This window comes from Sphaerodactylus townsendi, linkage group LG08 (assembly GCF_021028975.2).
Source record: "Sphaerodactylus townsendi isolate TG3544 linkage group LG08, MPM_Stown_v2.3, whole genome shotgun sequence".
NCBI lineage: Eukaryota > Metazoa > Chordata > Lepidosauria > Squamata > Sphaerodactylidae > Sphaerodactylus > Sphaerodactylus townsendi.
The window spans coordinates 97788338-97806821 of NC_059432.1; the positions used below are offsets into that span (position 1 = coordinate 97788338).

At 45.3% G+C, this 18484-nt stretch overlaps 1 protein-coding gene across 4 annotated transcripts in view; it reads right to left on the minus strand.

Moving 5' to 3' along the window:
• TNIK (TRAF2 and NCK interacting kinase) overlaps positions 1–18484 on the minus strand; it is a 347661-nt gene that overhangs the window by 41393 nt on the left and 287784 nt on the right. For 3 of the 4 annotated variants that reach the window (XM_048504900.1, XM_048504899.1, XM_048504898.1), the window contains 5 exons: positions 17871–18035; positions 14789–15028; positions 6373–6479; positions 2811–2974; positions 1425–1522 (listed from right to left, as the gene is read on the minus strand). In XM_048504900.1, the coding sequence (XP_048360857.1) occupies positions 1425–1522; positions 2811–2974; positions 6373–6479; positions 14789–15028; positions 17871–18035 (774 nt within the window). The remainder of the gene's footprint in view (positions 1–1424; positions 1523–2810; positions 2975–6372; positions 6480–14788; positions 15029–17870; positions 18036–18484) is intronic. The other variant, XM_048504901.1, reaches the window with a different exon arrangement.

Here is an 18484-nt window from a genome sequence, read left to right on the forward strand (position 1 = left end):
TGCCCCACACCCTAGGAACGGACTTATTTACACTCGCCAGCAGAGACTTGATTTCCAGAATGCTCTGTGGAATCCAAGGCCTACTGGCAGTTCCCTTGATGTGCTGGTAGAGAACTAGACTTTCTGGTTCTCTGGCGTCATCGAGGTTATAGCTTCCTGACGCCCTCTCTGCTCCTGCACCAACCCAGCCCCTTGGTACGCGGCTGAGTTTAGGTTGATGAAAAGGGAACTGAGATGGCTAGAACGAGGTTGGTGGTGAAATCAGGACGGAGCTACAAAAACATCTTATAGGACATTTGCAAAATCCTATGAGATGGCAACTAGGTCGGCAAAGAAGAGATTCTTTGCATCCTCTATTGCATCTGCAAGCTCATGCCCAGCACGATTATTTAATGGGATTGGGTCGCTGGCGTCCCTGCCGATGGGATCTAAAACTAATGTACTAACTAGCACTTGGCTGTGAGGCCTTTGCAAGCTTCTTTGTGGACAAAGTCTTGTCGCTTTACCCGATCTCCCACTGATGACTGACACAGTAAGAGAACTGGAGGCCCCTTGGCCATCTTCTAATCCTGTCTTTGACCATTTTGATCTACTCTCTCCATCCAACGTTGACAGAGTGCTTGAAGCCATAAGACGTGCCACTTGCTCTCTGGATCCATGTCCCTCATGGATGTTGAAAGCCAGTCATGAAGAGTTGGACACTGTCTGCAGCTGAGCTGTCATCAATACGCTGATGACGCTCAGTTTGTCCTGTTGATAGATGGCCGGCCAGTCACCGCCCCCAGATGTTTTGGCACGGTGTTTGGAGGCCATGGCTGGTTGATTGGAAAAGAGTAGGTTAAGGCTAAATCCATCAAAGACAGAGGTCCTGTGGCTGGGTCAGGGAGGGTCAGTGGAGGGCTTCCTACTGCTGCAATTTGGCAAAGTAGCACAACCAGCTGCAATTTGGCAAAGTAGCACAACCTGTTAAAAGCCAGGGCATGGCTTTGGAGTCCTCCCTGTCTATGGAGCCTCAGGTCACAAACACGGCGAGGGTGGCCTTTTACCATCTTTGACAGGCCAGGCAGATGGCCCCTTATCTATCCCGCTGTGATCCAGCCACAGTGATCCACGCAAAGGCCACCTCCAGGCTAGACTACTGCAACTCACTCTACATGGGCCTGCCCTTTAGACTGATCTGGAAGCTGACACTAGTCCAGATTGCAGCTGCTGTTCTTCTCTCTGGAGCGTCGGTGAGAGAACATGTAACACCGGTGTTATGACAGCTGCACTGGACGCCAGTGGAATTCCGAATGAGATTCCAGGTGTTGAATAGCATTTGACACTCCCTGCCCCCTTCTGTTTACTATTATGGGGAGGTTATTGCTCCAAACAAAAACACTTCGGTGGACAGCATTCAGTTACAAAACACAAGTAGGACTCACAGCAGGTCGGCTCGGCCGCGTCAGGTCCTTGTTCTCTTCCTGCTTTATCTTAGCCGGCTCGTGAGGGAGAATAGGTGACCCTTCAGGCTTGCCGTTTCCTGGGCAAAGAGCAGAGTGTGGACAAATGGGATTAAAGCCTCTCTTTCCCCTTCACCCACCAAGAACAAAACAGAAAAAAAAGAAGGCAAAGCCGTGTCTCTGCAAAGCTCTCTCTCCCTTTGCTTTAAGATCCATTGTAAGTCTCTCTTTTCTTTAAAAAGTGGCAGGCAGTTGTGTCAATCCAGCGCAAAATCCCAGCTGAAAAGCTGCGTCATGCCTTTTACGAGAACCGGCCAGACAAACAAAAAACAGTTTCCGAGCTCCTGAGTGCATCAGAACGATTCATCAGGCAAACAAAAAGATGTAGAGTGTGCGTGTGTGTGTGTGTGTGGGGGGGGGGGGGGGGGTGTAGGTTGTTCTTGGCATCCTGTGTAGAATCTGCCAGGTAGATTTGAAAATGAATAAATTCAAAGAGTGCAAATGGCCCCCTACTTCAACATCATGTCCAATTTTCCAGTGTAACAGTTCTCAGAGAGGCGGTTATACCTGAGACTGGGTTATACGACCTAAGGTTGAAGTTGCGGGCTCATATAGTTAAATTCTCCTCCATGCAAAAATATAAATCCCTGCTCACAGAAAAGTAGCTTGTTCAGAGAAGGGACAGCTTAGCCCTTTCCCCCTGACATACTATTTTTTCTATGTGGAGGGATTTTTTTTTCTCATATGAAGAAAATTCAGCTATGGCTGAAACTCAGTCACTATCTGAATTGGTTACAACATCAACAGGCCAACATAAGTTTACTTTCCGAGGCTGGGGAAGGTCTTTATCTTGGGCCTGGGCGCTATGATGTGGCAAGGGTAGGAGGGAGTATAAAGAGGGGGGTCTTGGCCAGGAATACAGTCTTCCTACAAGGTTTGCTAGCTCTGTCTCTCTTTCCTGAAAAGGAAGTGAATTTTCTCCTGTGCTTGGTAAAATGCAAGTTATAACATACTAAAAGCATTTTCTTCTGTGCTAGCGATACACAGTGTCACAGCTAAACTTGCAACACATTGGGATGTTGTGGGTTTTCCAGCATTTTCTCCTGATGTTTCACCTGCATCTGTGAATCCTCTGAACACGGATCCTCTGAAGATGCCAGCCACAGATGCAGGCAAAACGTCAGGAGAAAATGCTACTGGAACACGGCCATACAGCCCGGAAACCCCACAACACCCCAGGGATTCTGGCTGTGAAAGCCTTCGACAATATATTACAACACGTTGTTTTTAAAGGCTCCTCTGGCAGTCGAGTGGATGGAGTGCTGGGCTCGGCAAACTGCAAAAAAGCAACACAAATAATGGTCTCACCTCTGACTCTATTACGTTCACTCGAGCCAGCTTGGGATCCAGGTTGTGATCCCGCCTGGGAGCTGGGCTGGGAGCTGGGGGTGCTGGAGCTGGAAGAGCTGCCACTGCTCGTCCTCTGTAGGGGGCTTTCTAGGATGGGCTCCGTTCTCCGCAAGTCAGGGTTGCTAGACGTGGTGGGAAGGAATGAGAACAGACGTCAGTCTCCAAGGGTCCTCTAGGATGCGCGCCGTGAAGTCAGCAGAAGGGGGTGAGATGGAAACTTTCGGTTGTTGCACTGTATTATACTCCGTTTTACTGTATACTATACTCTGTCTCGGATAAAGATGTTATCAGAGTCAGCTGAGATGCAGCGGTTTACAAAAAGATGTCAGAAAGGTCAATTGAGGAGCAGCGGTTTACAAAGAGATGTCAGCAAGGTCAATAGAGGTGCGGTGGTTTAGAAATTTGTATGCTTCTGCATTAGAATATAGTTTCAAATGAATATGAGAATCATTGCTCATTTTTACACACAGTCTTTGTCAAAACTATTATTTTGTGCATTATTGAACATGGTCCCTTGATACATGAGCAGTCACAGTTCATTGTATTTTTACTTTCAAATGGGGGAGCAGGGCTAGGTAGGCACTAGGGCCCAGGCAGAGCATTCTACAACCTGTTGAGTTTTGTGGCAGAGGGATATACAACCCTACTAACATCTTTTTCTGACACAGACTTTATCTTTATCTTTTTAATGCAAATAAAGGCCTTGTGTATGTGACTATTGGATGTCGCTGTAGTTGCACTCTGATTAGTAGCCCCTTCTGGACAGTTATTTATTTACCTTAAACATTTATACACCAGCTTGTCCTCTAGGAAATTGGGGCCAAGGCATATAACAACCACAAAGCCAGTACCTCCGGAGCACATCAAAAATAACCATTAAAATAGCCAGCAACGATGTGTGTTAAAAAGTCCAAGCAGTGGCCCCTCAAAGCCAACGCCACTTATCTTGTGAGCCAAAAGTCTTCTAAAAAGTTTGGTTTTCCTTCCCCTCTGAAATTGCAAGGTCGTCACAGAACATCAGGTATTAACACCTCCAGTGCTACCAATCTTTCGTGTGTCTTGCTGGAAATATTTTTTTTTCCCTTTGCCACGACTTTGTATGCACCAAGCTGGGCTTGTGCCGGAAGATCAGAAGCAATAAGCAAAGCTACCAGCCTCGGCTGCTTTAACAATCTAAGAGGGTAATCCTAAACCAAGTCACACCCATCTATTTATTTATTTAAATGTGTTTTTATCCTGCCCTACACCTTAAGGTCTCAGAGCTAGTTCCAACACAAGGCTCATGAAATCTGATAACCTAAAAACGATTACAATCTGTTACAAAAAAAACCACCCTGTTTAAAATTCATAAAACCTATCAAAACTCATCTAAGTCCACTGGAGCCAGTAGGTTTAGAAGCACTGAACTCCGCTTAAGATGGCCTTGATGAGGACTTCCCACAAGGAGCCTTAGAATCCTAGAACTACAGGCCTTGGGACCTGTGGTTGTGTGAAAGTGCTAAGAAGTCACTTTGGAGATTCTCAAAGGTTCTTTGGGATGGGGGTGAAGATCAACCCGAAGGTTAAACCTGTGTGATTCAGACAACGCCATGGAACAAAAGCAGCAGCAAGGATAGAAACGCTGCATGTTGCCCTCAGCCGTCCAGTCATGCGCAGCTATCTGCTCTTTCTATTTTGAAAAACCTACCTTTAAGGGGTGGGGAGGGAAATCATATTTACATGCCTTCTGGAACTATGTGCTTGTGCACGCGTCGCCTCAACTGACCTTAATCTACTTTTATTTTAAAAGCACAGCAACAGAAAGAAGGTAAACCTGCAACCCGCTGATTGATTATTTCCTTCCACAACATTTATTCCTCAGCAGCTGCAAATATGACAGTCGGTGACATCTGCCGGGTTCTGATTTCCTCGTGTTCCTGGTTTTGTTATCTTTGGCTATTTCGAGCCACAGGCGGGCTGATATCTGACAGCTCATTTGCCAGCTCCACGATGCCTCTCACCCCAGCTCCCTCCTGAAGAGAGACATCACTTCAGCACGTATTACTTTTCACGCCCTGGCAGCTGCACCAAGAGGTAACTGCTGAGTTCATCTTGAGCTAGCAACAAGCCTACTGGGGTGCCCAGATGGGCTGTTTTGCAAGTGTCAGAGTCACTGAAGTTACGAGGGGCTGTGGTGATCCTCACCCAAAGAGATTAAAAGAGGACAGCCCAGTCCGGAGCAGCAATCGCAGCATGAAGCCCACATGTGACGTGGCAACCGCATCTGCTGCTATAGTGATATCATTGCCAGAAAGAAGCTACAGAATCACAGAATCATAGCGCTGGAAGAGACCACAAGGGCCATCCAGTCCAACCCCCCTGCGATGCTGAAACACACAATCACAGCACTGCCAACTATTTCCCAACAACAGTTAAAGGGGATTCATGAAAAGTAAATGGTATTAAGGGAAGGTGATGCCCACAGGTAGGTCATGTTGGGGAGAAAGGACAATGGTAAGAGAAAGAGCCAGAGAGGTGTAGTGGTTAAGAGCAGTGGACTTTAATTTGGTGAACTGGGTTTGTTCTCCTACTCTTACATGTGAAACGTACTGGGTGACCTTAGCTTAGTCCAGTGGTTCTCAACCTTCCTAATGTTGCGACCCTTTAATACAGTACCTCATGTTGTGGTGACCACCCAACCCTAACATTTATCCATTTTACAGATGGAGAACACTGATGCAGAGAGTCTTAGGCGACCCCTGTGAGAGGGTCGTTCGACCCCCAAAGGGGTCCAGACCCCCAGGTTGAGAACCGCTGGCCTAGTCATAGTTCTCACAAAATTCTCTCAGCCTCACCTGCCTCACAAAGTGTCTATTCTGGGAAGGGATGAGCTGAAGGAACCTTCCTCCAAATCAAGTGACTCTTCCTCCAATGGTGGAAGGAAAAATGAGGTATAAATATTTTGGGAAATAAGTAAACGTTGCTCAGCCAAAAGGTAGGCTAAGGTTGGGTCTACCACATCACCTTCCATCTCTGTTTGTCCAAATATGAGATATGGGTGGATGAGGTGTGTGTTAAATGCCAAATTTTAGAATTCCTCCACTATTATAAACCTATTAAGGCCACAGATTCCTCTGACTTTCTGCTTGTGACTGTGGTGGGAGACAAACACCCAGAAGAAGAAGAAGAGAAGAAGAAGAGGAGGAGGAGGAGGAGGAGGAGGAGGAAGAGTTTGGATTTATACCTCCCTTTCTCATAAGGAGACTCAAAGGGGCTTACAATCTTCTTTCCCTCCCCACCTCCCACAATAAACACCCTGAGGTGGGTGGGGCTGAAAGAGCTCCGAAGAACTGTGACTAGCCCAAGGTCACCCAGCTGGCATGTGTGGGAGTGCACAAGCTAATCTGGTTCACCAGATAAGCCTCCACAGTTCATGTGGCAGAGCGGGGAATCAAACCCGGTTCTTCCAGATTAGAGTGCACCTGCTCTTAACCACTACACCACCCTGACCCTAAAGCTGTCCTTCCTTGGATGGCATTACCTTGCTCTTATCGGCTGTGATCCTAGTCGGGGACCCAATGCGTTGCCATTCCCAGGAGAGTTCTTTCGAGCTAACGCAGGTGAGATGGAAGTAGTTCGTTGAGGCACCTTTAAGAACATGAAAACATATCAGGTATTGAGACTGCACTATTAAAATCAGGTCTCTGGTTCACATCAGCTACCATAGGAGACAGACCCGCTAGAGCAGGGGTAGGGAACCTGCGGCTCTCCAGATGTTCAGGAACTACAATTCCCATCAGCCTCTGTCAGCATGGCCAATTGGCCATGCTGGTAGGGGCTGATGGGAATTATAGTTCCTGAACATCTGGAGAGCCGCAGGTTCCCTACCCCTGCACTAGAGAAACCTTGCCGGGAGAACTTTTCTTTAATTTTCCACCGAATTTTTCAAAAAATGCGTTGAATTTTAGTGAATTTAAGTGATTCTTTCAGTGCTTCTTTCAAAACCACTGAAAGAAGCCTAGCTGCTTAGGATAAAGAAATATTTCGTTGCCAAGCGGTTCTTTTCTACAGCGCATCATTACAGTGAGTACTTACATGTTACAAAGCAAGGGAGGATTAAGTATCTCCAGAACGCTCTTACCATTAGATGATGGCAGAGTGCCAACCAATCTGCAACTGCAGCTGTCTGCACACCTCTTCTTCCTTAGTAAAGTGCTTGCCAAGAGATGGTACAGCTTTATACAGTGCGCTGTTCGGCGCAAAAAAGTGGGTTTTTGCAAGTGCGGTTGCTTTCATGTGGGTTCTCCCTCCCAAAGGGGAAACTTTTGCAATGGAATCAAACATGAGAACAATCCTAAGCATGTCGGGAACGTGAGTCACCACGGGGAAACATTTCATCCACTCTCCGGATTTCCATAAAGTCTGTTACCAGCGCCAATGGAGCGACTTTATCGGTGAATTTAAAACTCTGCAATCCAATTACACCCGCCCTTCGTAATTTGTGACCTATTGGAGGCCAAGATGAACTGTTGAGTTCTTGCTGTGTGCACGGTAATGAAGGGACAGGCAGGGCGGTATACTGAATGTCTCGGTATGCCACAAGCTGTAAGTCCCTCATTATGAAGACTGAACAATTGCACAAGGTAGCTGAATGGCTCTGAGCAGTGTGGCAAAAAAAATATGACTTCTGATACGAAACAGGTGTTCTGAAAACAGAGTTCTTCCTCCTTCCCTAAACCTCCATGGGCTTAAGATGTACGAATTTTTGAATGAAAGGAATCAAAGCTTTGTAGGGAAGACAGCTCATATTTTATGCAACATGTAGAATAACCCAGGGACCAAAGACCAAATGATGGGAGTCAGGGGAAAAGGCATATTGACTTATATTTCTTTGAAATTATTATTAACTTATATTTCTTTGAAATTCATGAGATACGCACATAACAAGAGAAGGGGGAAGCTGCATCGGTTGATTTTCTGCCTGTCCACAACCACAGAGGATAATGTTGAGTTGGAAAACTAAGAAAGCAAGGACTCATGCAACCTAATTTGTAAGCGGTTTTAATATGTGACACCAAGCGGGTGCAGAAACAATATCATGGCTCAGCTTACCAATTTCCTTTAAAAAAAAAAGAACAGGGGTATATTTGTAAATGTTCCAATCTGGGGGTACCCACCCTTTCTGAGCCCCACGGGCAAGCACCATTAGAATTCTGACGCAGGGCAGTGGGTGCAGTTATGAAATGGCTGCCCCAGGAGATAGCAGCCACCACAAAATGCCAAGGAGTAGAGACATGTGTAACTCTTAAGTATGCTCTTCAGCACACTAAGTTGTTCTTCAACTCAGTAGTTCTTCAACACTGCAAGCAGATGTATTGCTTAATACAATGCCTTTTGAAATGAACATACTGTTTTGAAACATTTCCTTGCGTACACACTGCTTATTTTTTAGCCACGTTGTGAGGATCTTTGCACTGTGGTGGCGGCGGCTGCCAAAGCAACTTTAAAAAATCTGCACAGCTAATTGGAACTTCAACGGCCAATCAGAAGCCCCGCAGGGCAAAATCTCCAGCTGACCCCAAACCACTTCCTGCAAGCATTTTGCTGTAGCCAGGAATTTTGCTGTAGCCAAGGTGCCTGCAGTCCCCGTGTTGGGGACCCCTGCCTTAATCCTTCTAATAAAAGAGATGTTTTTTGATTATATAATTCAGCCCACCATGGTTAAATCCAATAGATTATTCATTCACATGGTCATTCCATAAGCAGACCATGGCTCTTGGAAGTCTGTTGCAAAACAAGAACTTAAAAACAGACTGATGTGCACAGTTTTCTTGCAGTGACCAAAGAACTGCCCCATGGCTCAGTGAGCTTAAATTTAAGCCAGGCCTAAACAAATGATTTAGTAACTTGAACTGGCACACTCTGAAAAATTCTCCTCCTTATTAGATTTTGGGTGATAACCATGATAGTACATGACACAAGTGACATTGAAGCGACAGAAATACCCCGTTTCCCTGAAAATAGCCCTACCCCAAAATGATTTTTCAGGATTTTTGGAGGATGCCTGAAATATAAGCCCTACTCCAAAAATAAGCCCTAGTTACAGATTCCCCAGCGCAGCTGATCTGGTCATGTGAGGTGCACAAAATCATGGGGAAAAAAATTAAGACATTCCCTAAAAATAAGCCCTAACACATATTTTGGAGCAAAAATTAATATAAGACCCTGTCTTATTTTCGGGGGTCTTCAACGGGGGACGTTGAAAATTTGCCACGTTATGTATTTCGCTGCTCTATAATGAAGCGTGAGATATTCCCCCGAGTTGCTGAAGTTGTCAAACTTATTATTTGCATTCACACAATAACAATGAGGTCAGCAGCCAGACTGATCATTTTGGCATTATCCTTGGCCAAAGCCGCCTTGAGTCCTTCGGGAGATTGGCGGGATATCGATGCAAAGTATAAAATAAATAAGTAAGTAAGTAAGTAAGTAAGTAAGTAAGTAAGTAAGTAAGTAAGTAGGTAGGTAGGTAGGTAGGTAGGTAGGTAGGTAGGTAGGTAGGTAAGTAAGTAAGTAAGTAAGTAAGTAAAGAAAGAAAGAAAGAAAGAAAGAAAGAAAGAAAGAAAGAAAGAAAGAAAGAAAGAAAGAAAGAAAGAAAGAAAGAAAGAAAGAAAGAAAGAAAGAAAGAAAGAAAGAAAGAAAGAAAGAAAGAAAGAAAGAAAGAAAGAAAGAAAGAAAGAAAGAAAGACATACACAAATATAAGGAACACTCACTCTGTGCTTGACTTATGACAAATGATTGTGATGGGATTGGAATTCATGGAACTGACTGTATTAGTCACACACTATTGCCTTAGAATTCCAAACTGTAAACAAGTTTAAACGAAGGCAGCACGGCTGGTAAAAACTAAGACGAACCAGAAATTGAGACAGAACTCACCGATTATGATCGGGCTACTGAAAATTAAAATTCTGTATCCAGGAATTGCCTCACCACGTTTCTGGCTACTTCAAATTTGTGTTCTACATGGAAATCATTTGTTTGTAGGAAAGTGGGTGTCAACGAACATGCATGCTAACTGCACGTATGTGTGCCTTTTGCCACAGTGGCATGCCATGAAACACAAGCATCTGCCGTTCTCGAACAGGACAGTCAGTGGGCAGGCAGCTTTCTGGCGTCATGGTATGTTTTGCCTCCCAGCCTCCAGTAAATACAGTGGTGTAACAAGGCAAACTGGAGCCCTGGGCAATACCTGAGTTGGATCCCCGCCCCCCCCCATGGGCGGCCACCCCACCACAACCAAAAAATTTTTTTGTACCAGGTCATTGGTGCCTGCAGGGGGTGCATTTTTAGACATATCACCACCGAAATTTCAGCGTATCATCAGGAGACTGTCCTTATGCTACCCCCCAAGTTTGGTGCAGTTTGGTTCAGTGGGGACAAAGTTATGGACCCTCAAAAAGGTAGCCCCCATCTCAGCTCCCATTGGAAACAATGGGGGATGGGGCACCCCCTTTGGGAGTCCATAACTTTGGCCCCCCTGAACCAAACTGCACCAAACTTGGGGGGTAGCATTATGTGAAATTTTGGTGCCGCTAGCCTAAAAACTGCACCCCCTGCAGGCCAAAAACGGAAAACCACTAAAAATACTCAAAAACGAACCCTGCATTTTTGGTGCCCCCACAAGGTGATGCCCTGGGCAGCTGCCCACCTTGCCCAATGGGCATTACGCCCCTGAGTAAATATGTGCACTGCAAACTCCAGGGGGACAAAAAAAAATCAGAACTCAGCAGGACCTGTCAAATCTTATAGCACAGGCAATGTTACTCACGTTCACCCATATACATCTTACTCCAGAGTAGAATTTGAGATTTCTGGTTTGTTACTTTGGGGAGAATTCATTAACGCCGGAATTCAGGACAGCCAGCTTAGGATATGGTGAATCTCCATGGCCCCCTTATTTAAAGACTGCTTTCAGTCGCCTTGATAAACTGTGGTTTGTTTAAACCGGCTGTTATGTAAGGTCTGGTCAATCAGACGGACATCATCAGACCATATGTGGCTTCTAAACCATACTTAATTTTCCACTTTCTATTCTTTTCTATTTATATTTATTACCCACCCTTTACTACAGTCTCAGGGCGGGGTACAATAAAACATGCAACATTAAAATAATGACAGTAAGGACACAATAAAGCCCCATTGCAAAAGCCCCATTATAAAAACACAATAAAAACTCATTCTAAAAACCCAGAAGCAATTGAAAATCTCCCACACCCTCCCCACCTACCAAAAAAAGAGGGGTGTCACTGGTGTAATGCCCATTGGGCAAGGTGGGCAGCTGCCCAGGGCATCACCTTGTGGGGGGCATCAAAATGCTGGGTTCGTTTTTGGGTATTTTAGTGGTTTTCCATTTGTGGCTCGGTAAAAGTGGTGTGTTTAGATTTAGTGGGTATCAAAATTTCCCCAGCTTATCATCAGCTGACTGTCGAGAAGGACCCTCCAAGCGAGGAGAGGTTTGGTTCCGGGGGTCCAAAGTTATGGACTCCCAAAGGGGGTGCCCCTATCCCCCTTCCTTTCCAATGGATCCTAATAGGAGATGGGAGGTACAGTTTGAGGGTCTATAACTTTGGTCCCCCTGAACCAAACTGCACCAAACTTGGGGTATCATTAGGGCAGTCTCCTGATGAGACCCTGAAAGTTTTGAGACTGTGCCTTCGGTTAAATGTTCCCACCACAGCCTGCAAACCAACCCCATATTGACAAAGCAATGAAAACTCCAATGGCAGAACAAAGATTCTTGGGCAAATTTCTAGGATAGCCTTGCAGGGGGTGCATTTCTTGATGGATCGGCACCAAAATTTCAGGGGATCATCTGGAGATGATGGCACTTCAGCAAGGTTGGTGGCAGTTTGGTTCAGGGGGGCCAAAGTTATGGTCCCTCAAAACTGTAGCCCCCATCTCCTATTAGCTCCCATTGGAAACAATGGGGGATGGGGCACCCCCTTTGGGAGTCCATAACTTTGGACTCCTTGAACCAAACCTCACCAAACATGGGGAGTAGCATAAGGACAGTCTCCTGATGATATGCTGAAATTTTGGTGCTGATATGTCTAAAAATGCACCCCCTACAGGCACCAATGTCCTGGGCGCAAAAAAATCACGGTGGAGTGGCTTACCATAGGCATCCAACTCAGGTTTTGCCCAGGGCTACAGTTTGCCCAGGGCTGCCTCGTTACGCCCCTGAGGGGTGTACAGATGTCTCATCTTGTGTCCTTCCCAATTCCCCAAAGAAACCCTGGGTGCTATCCCAGGATTTTTTGCATTGCCAGTTAGCTGGCAAAATTTTATTATGCATGCAGCTTCCTTGCTATGCAATACATGCAATAAATGGAAAGGGAATGGGTCATTCTACGGGCAAACCTACAGCAAGTCAAGCCATGCTTCCACCTCCTGACACTTGGATAAAGGATTAGAAGTCTCTTCAATGAATGCCTGATTTTTTAAAACTCTGAAACAAAGTAGGGTGTTTTTTTAATAGCTCCCTCTTCTTGTCTTGTCATTTTTCTGGTTTTAAAATTTCTCCTTGGAAGAGGCTGAAGTTTCTGAAATCCCTGCTTGGTAATCAAGTAGAGGGTGTGGACAGAAGACAACGTAAAGAGCGTGTCCAGGAAAACTCAATGAATAGCTCAGGAAACAAAATTTTCTATGGGTCAGTGCTTCCTCTTCAACATTTAGGGAGCAAAGAGTGATGGCATTATTGAACAATGTAGAATTTCTGCATTCAGATGTCACAACAAACCACAGTTTGTACAAACCTCACTTAACAAACACAAACCACAGTTTAAAATCTCAGATTAGTGTCCTTGAACAAGGCACAGTTAACTGGGAAATCTGCAATCATATATCACACTAAACTGGAGTTAAATCAAACAACAGTTTACAAGCTGTGGCTGATTATGACATCTGAATGCAGCCCAAGAGTCCAGCAAAAATAGCTGATGATACATGTCTCTTAACGTCACTATAAGCTGTTCCTTCACTGTCTGCAAATCTTGGGGAATCACAGAACCATAGAGTTGGAAGAGACCACAAGAGCCATCTAGTCCAACTCCCCTACCATGCAGGAAGACGCAACCAAAGCACCCTTGACAAATGGCCATCCAGCCACTTTTTAGAAACCTCCAAAGAAGGAGATTTCACCATCCTCTGAGGAAGTTACTGTTGACTGAACAGTATCTATTAACCATCTCTCTGCTTTTCCATAGCCACACACAATCTAGGCAAAGAGCTGATTCAGCATGGGAGAAACTTTTAACAGCCATGTTGTAATTCATCCAAAAAAAGAAAGGTTATAAACAAGGCGACTGCATTACTAGATTGGAAAAGAGTCTTAATTAAAGAGCTACTGGCATCGCGTCAGTAAGGCATAAAGCTCCTGGAAACGTCGCCGAACATTCCATCAGGTATTGATTCCGACTAGAGGCATGATGTCAGGCTAGAAACCTTCCAAGTTTGATCCAGTATGGCAAGTTTTTTTTATGTTCCTAACACTTCTCTTTATTGAGAAAAAGAGAAGCCAAGGAAGTGAGCGGCTGATTTATTCCAATTTCAATAAAAGACTTGAAGACTTCCTTTGCAATATTATTTAATGGCATTTTGTATACATGCCAGAAAAATCAGCTAACTGTTCTAGTGTGCTGATGTAAAACACATTCTGCTGTCTTGTTTCACTGGTTGATCGGATACTCTGTGGTCAGTGTACTTAGAACTGGGCTACTAAACTGGTGCATGGTAGAAGAATGTATACCTTGCAACATTTTAAAGACCAAACAGAAACTACTGGAGCGACTGTGTCAGTGTCTGCATCTTGCTCTGGCATGAAATACCTTGTAAAGTGCTATGCTTTGTGGGTATAACAACATGATTGTCTCATCAACCATTGCCCTTTTCACGCAGAAAAGTACGGTCCCTTTAAATAAGGAAGAATGTCCTGCACAGGAAGTCAGAATTCCATCTGTTTCACTATAGCAGTGATGGCGAACCTTTTTGAGACCGAGTGCCCAAACTGCAACCCAAAACCCACTTATTTATCGCAAAGTGCCCACACGGCAATTTAACCTGAATACTGAGGCTTTTGTTTAGAAAAAACGGTTGGCTCCAAGGCGTGTGTTACTCGGGAGTAAGCTTGGTGGTAGTTGGTGGCTTTGCTTTGAAGCAACTGTGCAACTCTTCCAACAGGTGCGTCACGACCCTAGGAGGGTTTACTCAGAAGCAAGCCCCATTGCCAGCAACCGAGCTTACTCCCAGCTCACTTTAGTTCTTTGCATGAAAATCAGTGGGGTTTAACAGCGCTTAACAGGGTTACCTACACTGCTTTCCCACAACTAGGTCTTAGGTTTAATGCTAATAATCAAGCCCAGCAGCCTAGGCCAGCCTAGATGTGTGGGGGGGAGGCACTCTGTGAGTGCCCATAGAGAGGGCTCTGAGTGCCACCTCTGGCACCCGTGCCATAGGTTCGCCACCACTGCACTATAGCTACAAGCAAGCCTATTCTGGTTATCTGTGGATACTGAGTGGTCTTGGTCATGCTAGACTTCTTGTAGAAGCCTAGTATTTTTCTGGCATCTCTGGCCAGAATGTCTGCCCGCTGCAACCAGTAACTGAGAACTAAGAGTCACATCACACATTTAATCCCTAAATATGTCATTGATACCTGCTGTGGAGTTATGGTCAATCAAAGTTTCCTCACTGTGTTGCTTTCCCAAGTGTTGAGGGATCAATATCTGCCCTTAATATACTTGCATGGTTATGGTGGGAGAAACCAATCAATGCTGGAGTAAATGGGATGAAATATCATGAAGTGCGAAGGGGGGAGGATTGAAGGTGCCCTCGAAGATGAGCCAAGTGACTCCCTGTTCCAAACTTTCCAAGTTAGCAGTGACCCCATTTTTACCTTTGGTGGAATGTCTTCCTCCTGTCGTAACCAAGAACTTCGGTCAAACTTTTCAACGCGAGGGGGGAGAGGAGGGTTTTCGGAAGTGGGGTCCGAGTTCTGCCTTGGCATCTCGGTGCGGTGAGAGGTCACCGTCAGAGCCTCCTGAAAGCCAGCCATTCCCTTTGTGGGCTGTTCATGCAGTGACTGGGAGGCTGGCAAGGAAGGTCCTTGGGATTTCACACTGACCAGATGTGGAATCTATGCACCAAGTCAAAACAGAACCATCAGTATAAATGGAAATGTTTGAAAATGTTCTAAAAAATGAATCGTTTTAAAGCATTAAAAACCCTTTTGTCCCCCAATTTTCGGGGTGCGTCAGGGCTCAAGTATATTATAAAAATTCAGGGCTCACACTGGGGTGTATCCAACGGTTGGTAGGGTGCAATTTGCCCATTTCTTCCCTCCTCCTACTGTCCAGTGGATGCTCCAAAATTTTGCTTCTGAGGGGTCAGTAGACCCTTTGGAATAGCATCAGGTCGGGCTTTGCCCCAGACAATAGAAGCCAAAGTGCAGTGGAAAGGTGGAAATTGCTACCCACTCACCCACAAACGGTAATGCCACTCCATTGGAGGAACTGCATGGCTGAATACACCCCCCCCTTTATTAAGCAGGTTGAAAAATTTTAAAAAAACCTGCTACAGATGAGATTCCACTTTAATTCTGACCCTTTCTATGTATTATAATATAATCTGAAGGTGTATGATCATGCATTATTTATGAAATGGCTTAGGAAAATTTCAAGATGAAATGCAGGCTCAGCTATACTTGAAAACACAGAGACCTGATTTCCTTCAGGCTTTTAAACCCTTGAACGGTGTTAGCAATATTTCAGACGGAACTTCCTGGGCGGTTTTGTTGTTTTGTCAGTTTTCGGTGGAGAAAATGCTAAGAAGAAAAGGAACTACTGCCTGAAGAAGTTTCAGGTTCTGAGAAACAGCCAGACTTGGTTAACTCTTTCTGCAATAGTTTATTGTAGAACCAGAGGCTCCTGGTTAGTTTATTGCAAAACCAGAGTCTCCTGGGAAAATACCTGGTTTTTCTGTTTGTTTGGGTTGTTTTCTTGCCTCTTACGGGGACCCTGGTGGGGTTTTCAGGGCAAGAGGCAGTTGGAGGTGGTTTGTCATCGCCTGCCTCAGCATAACAGCCCTGGGTTTCCTTGGTGGTGTCCCATCCAAATACTTGCCAGGGTCGATCCTGCTTAGTTTCTGAGATCTGACAAGGCCACGGTATGCCTGATTTACACAAATGTATTTCTTCATGCTATCCAATATTATCTTTTCTGAAGGTAGATAAACCACGCTTTTGGGGGAAGCTCCAAGTTGCCTGAAAAGCCAGACGAGTCAGTTACAAATAGGAACCTTGGATGGGTTTGGTCAGATCCATGCAGCACACACTAGGCTGCCATGCCGAAGAACAATTTCCTTCTGTCTGAGCTTTTCAGTGGAAAGACCCTCAGGAAGACGCCCAGAGGTGGAAAGACACCTCTAAGAGGAACACACACAAGGTCCGAATCAACACGCCTCTCATCATACTAGAAGTGTGGGGAGGGGGACTGAGAGGTGTATGTGGAGGTCTCTGAATATTACAATGGGTTCTTTTGCACCGAGTCCTCCTAACAAAAGAATGTTACTCCTGTGAAATTAATTTCAAGATGGATTAATAGTATACGTCAAATGGAAAAAAAAGTGGAAAAAATGTTAGGGTGGAAGTTGCTTTTCTAAAGGCCTCTCAGGCACGGTGAACTCGTCTGGTTAAAAAAGTTCCCACCTGGGACGGAACGGTTGCCATACTGGAACAAACCAAGGTTTCATAAACATTCCTTAATTTCTCTCTCCAAACGGAAGCAGCTACCTGGTGGCTCCCAACACAAAATAAATGCTGAGTTCTCACAGGTATCCCATTTTCTCCTCAGGAAGTTCAGAGATGCTTACATGAGAATCCCAGGAAAACACCCATCCAGGTGGAGATCGGCTTAAGTTTAACAAGGTAATGGCACAGGGGTATGTTATACGGAAGAAGAAAGGAAGAAAAGGATGATCTGGAACAGAACTAGTGATCAGGTTATGATGGAAGGAACCATGAGAATGCAAATACTCTCCCTTATTTGCTCACATAACTACAGTTCTTTCCTTTTAACGCACCCTCTCAGGGCTGTTTCCCAGGTCACAGGGCACCAAACACAGATCTACCACCCCTTGTACATCTGACGTCGACAGGCAGAGAATCTGTATAATGCACCTGTTTCTAGACACACATGTTTCTTTATTTAAGAGGCGTACACATTAAAAAAAAACTTGGATACATGTCTATTTTACTACTGCTGTGGAGAAAAGTAACACAAAAATGCATCGCTTCAACACCGCAGAAGCATTCAGGGGTGGCAACAGAATTTATTAATAGGCTGCGCTAAATCTATAATGGCGTCTCCATATCTGAATCAGAGCATGGGAGCTCAGTTTGAATCCTCCCTGTTCCCCCACAAACGAATCACCTCAAGGCAGGTTAAAGCTATTACACCTCCCAAGTTTGTTGAGTTGCTACCAGGTCCCCGCTTTCCTCCTTGGGGTGGGGGAATCAGGCTTCAAAGTCACATGCTTGCTTCCTCGTCCCTTTAAGACACAGTGGGGTTGCCAACCTCGAAGTGGGGCCTGTAATTCTCCTAGAGCAGTGGTGGCGAACCTTTGGCACTCCAGATGTTATGGACTACAATTCCCATCAACCCCTGCCAGCATGGACAACTGTGCCTCATAGTGCCCAGGAAAATCTTTGAGCAGTTCACAGAACCGAGACGGAGCAAACTGGGCAGCTTATGAACATTTACTAGGCTGGCGCGACATACCCAAATCAAACGAAAACCAAATTCTACTCAGTGATGTGTTCAATATATTATTTGCCTCTGGTAAGGAAAAAAAATGTTTCTGCGCGTCACTTCTTTGGTGGCTGAAGTGCTTACAGGCAAACTCTACCTTACGTGAGAATCCTTTCGGTGGTCCTTTTTGGTTTGCATATGACCAGGAAAGAAGACAAGCCGCTACTATACCTGTGGATCCACTGGTCTGAGCATCGGCGGCGTCCGAGCAGTCTGTACCCCGCTAATACTGAAGGACTCTGAGCGAGGAGGCAAGTTTGGATCAGATATCCTGTTGGCTACTTTGTGAGGCATAGCTGGAGAACTCTGCCGGTTGAGCCTGGAGCGCTCCTCGACCTGAGGCAACGGAGAAAAGAAGCGGTCAGGGTCTCTGACTTCACCCCCACACGTCTCCTGGACCTGTACAGCCATTTTGTCATTTCAAATCAACTGTTAATGCTCATAGAAGAGCTTACTTTGGTTCCCCAGGACTTTCATATTGGTGAAAAGAACATTTTTTGACAAAAGACAAGCAAATATGTTCAATTTACAAATCCCATCCAGTGAGCAGGTGGCAAAACGGTACATTCAGAGGGTCAGATCCATCATAGGTGTCAAACTCGCGGCCCTCCAGATGTTATGGACTACAGTTCCCATCATCCCCTGCCAGCATGATGCTGGCAGGGAATGATGGGAACTGTAGTCCATAACATCTGGAGGGCTGCGAGTTTGACACCTGTGAGTGCATTCAAAGCATAAATTGAGAAATGGATCTGTGGGGCTTCCTAGAGTGTGGCAGAGAATGA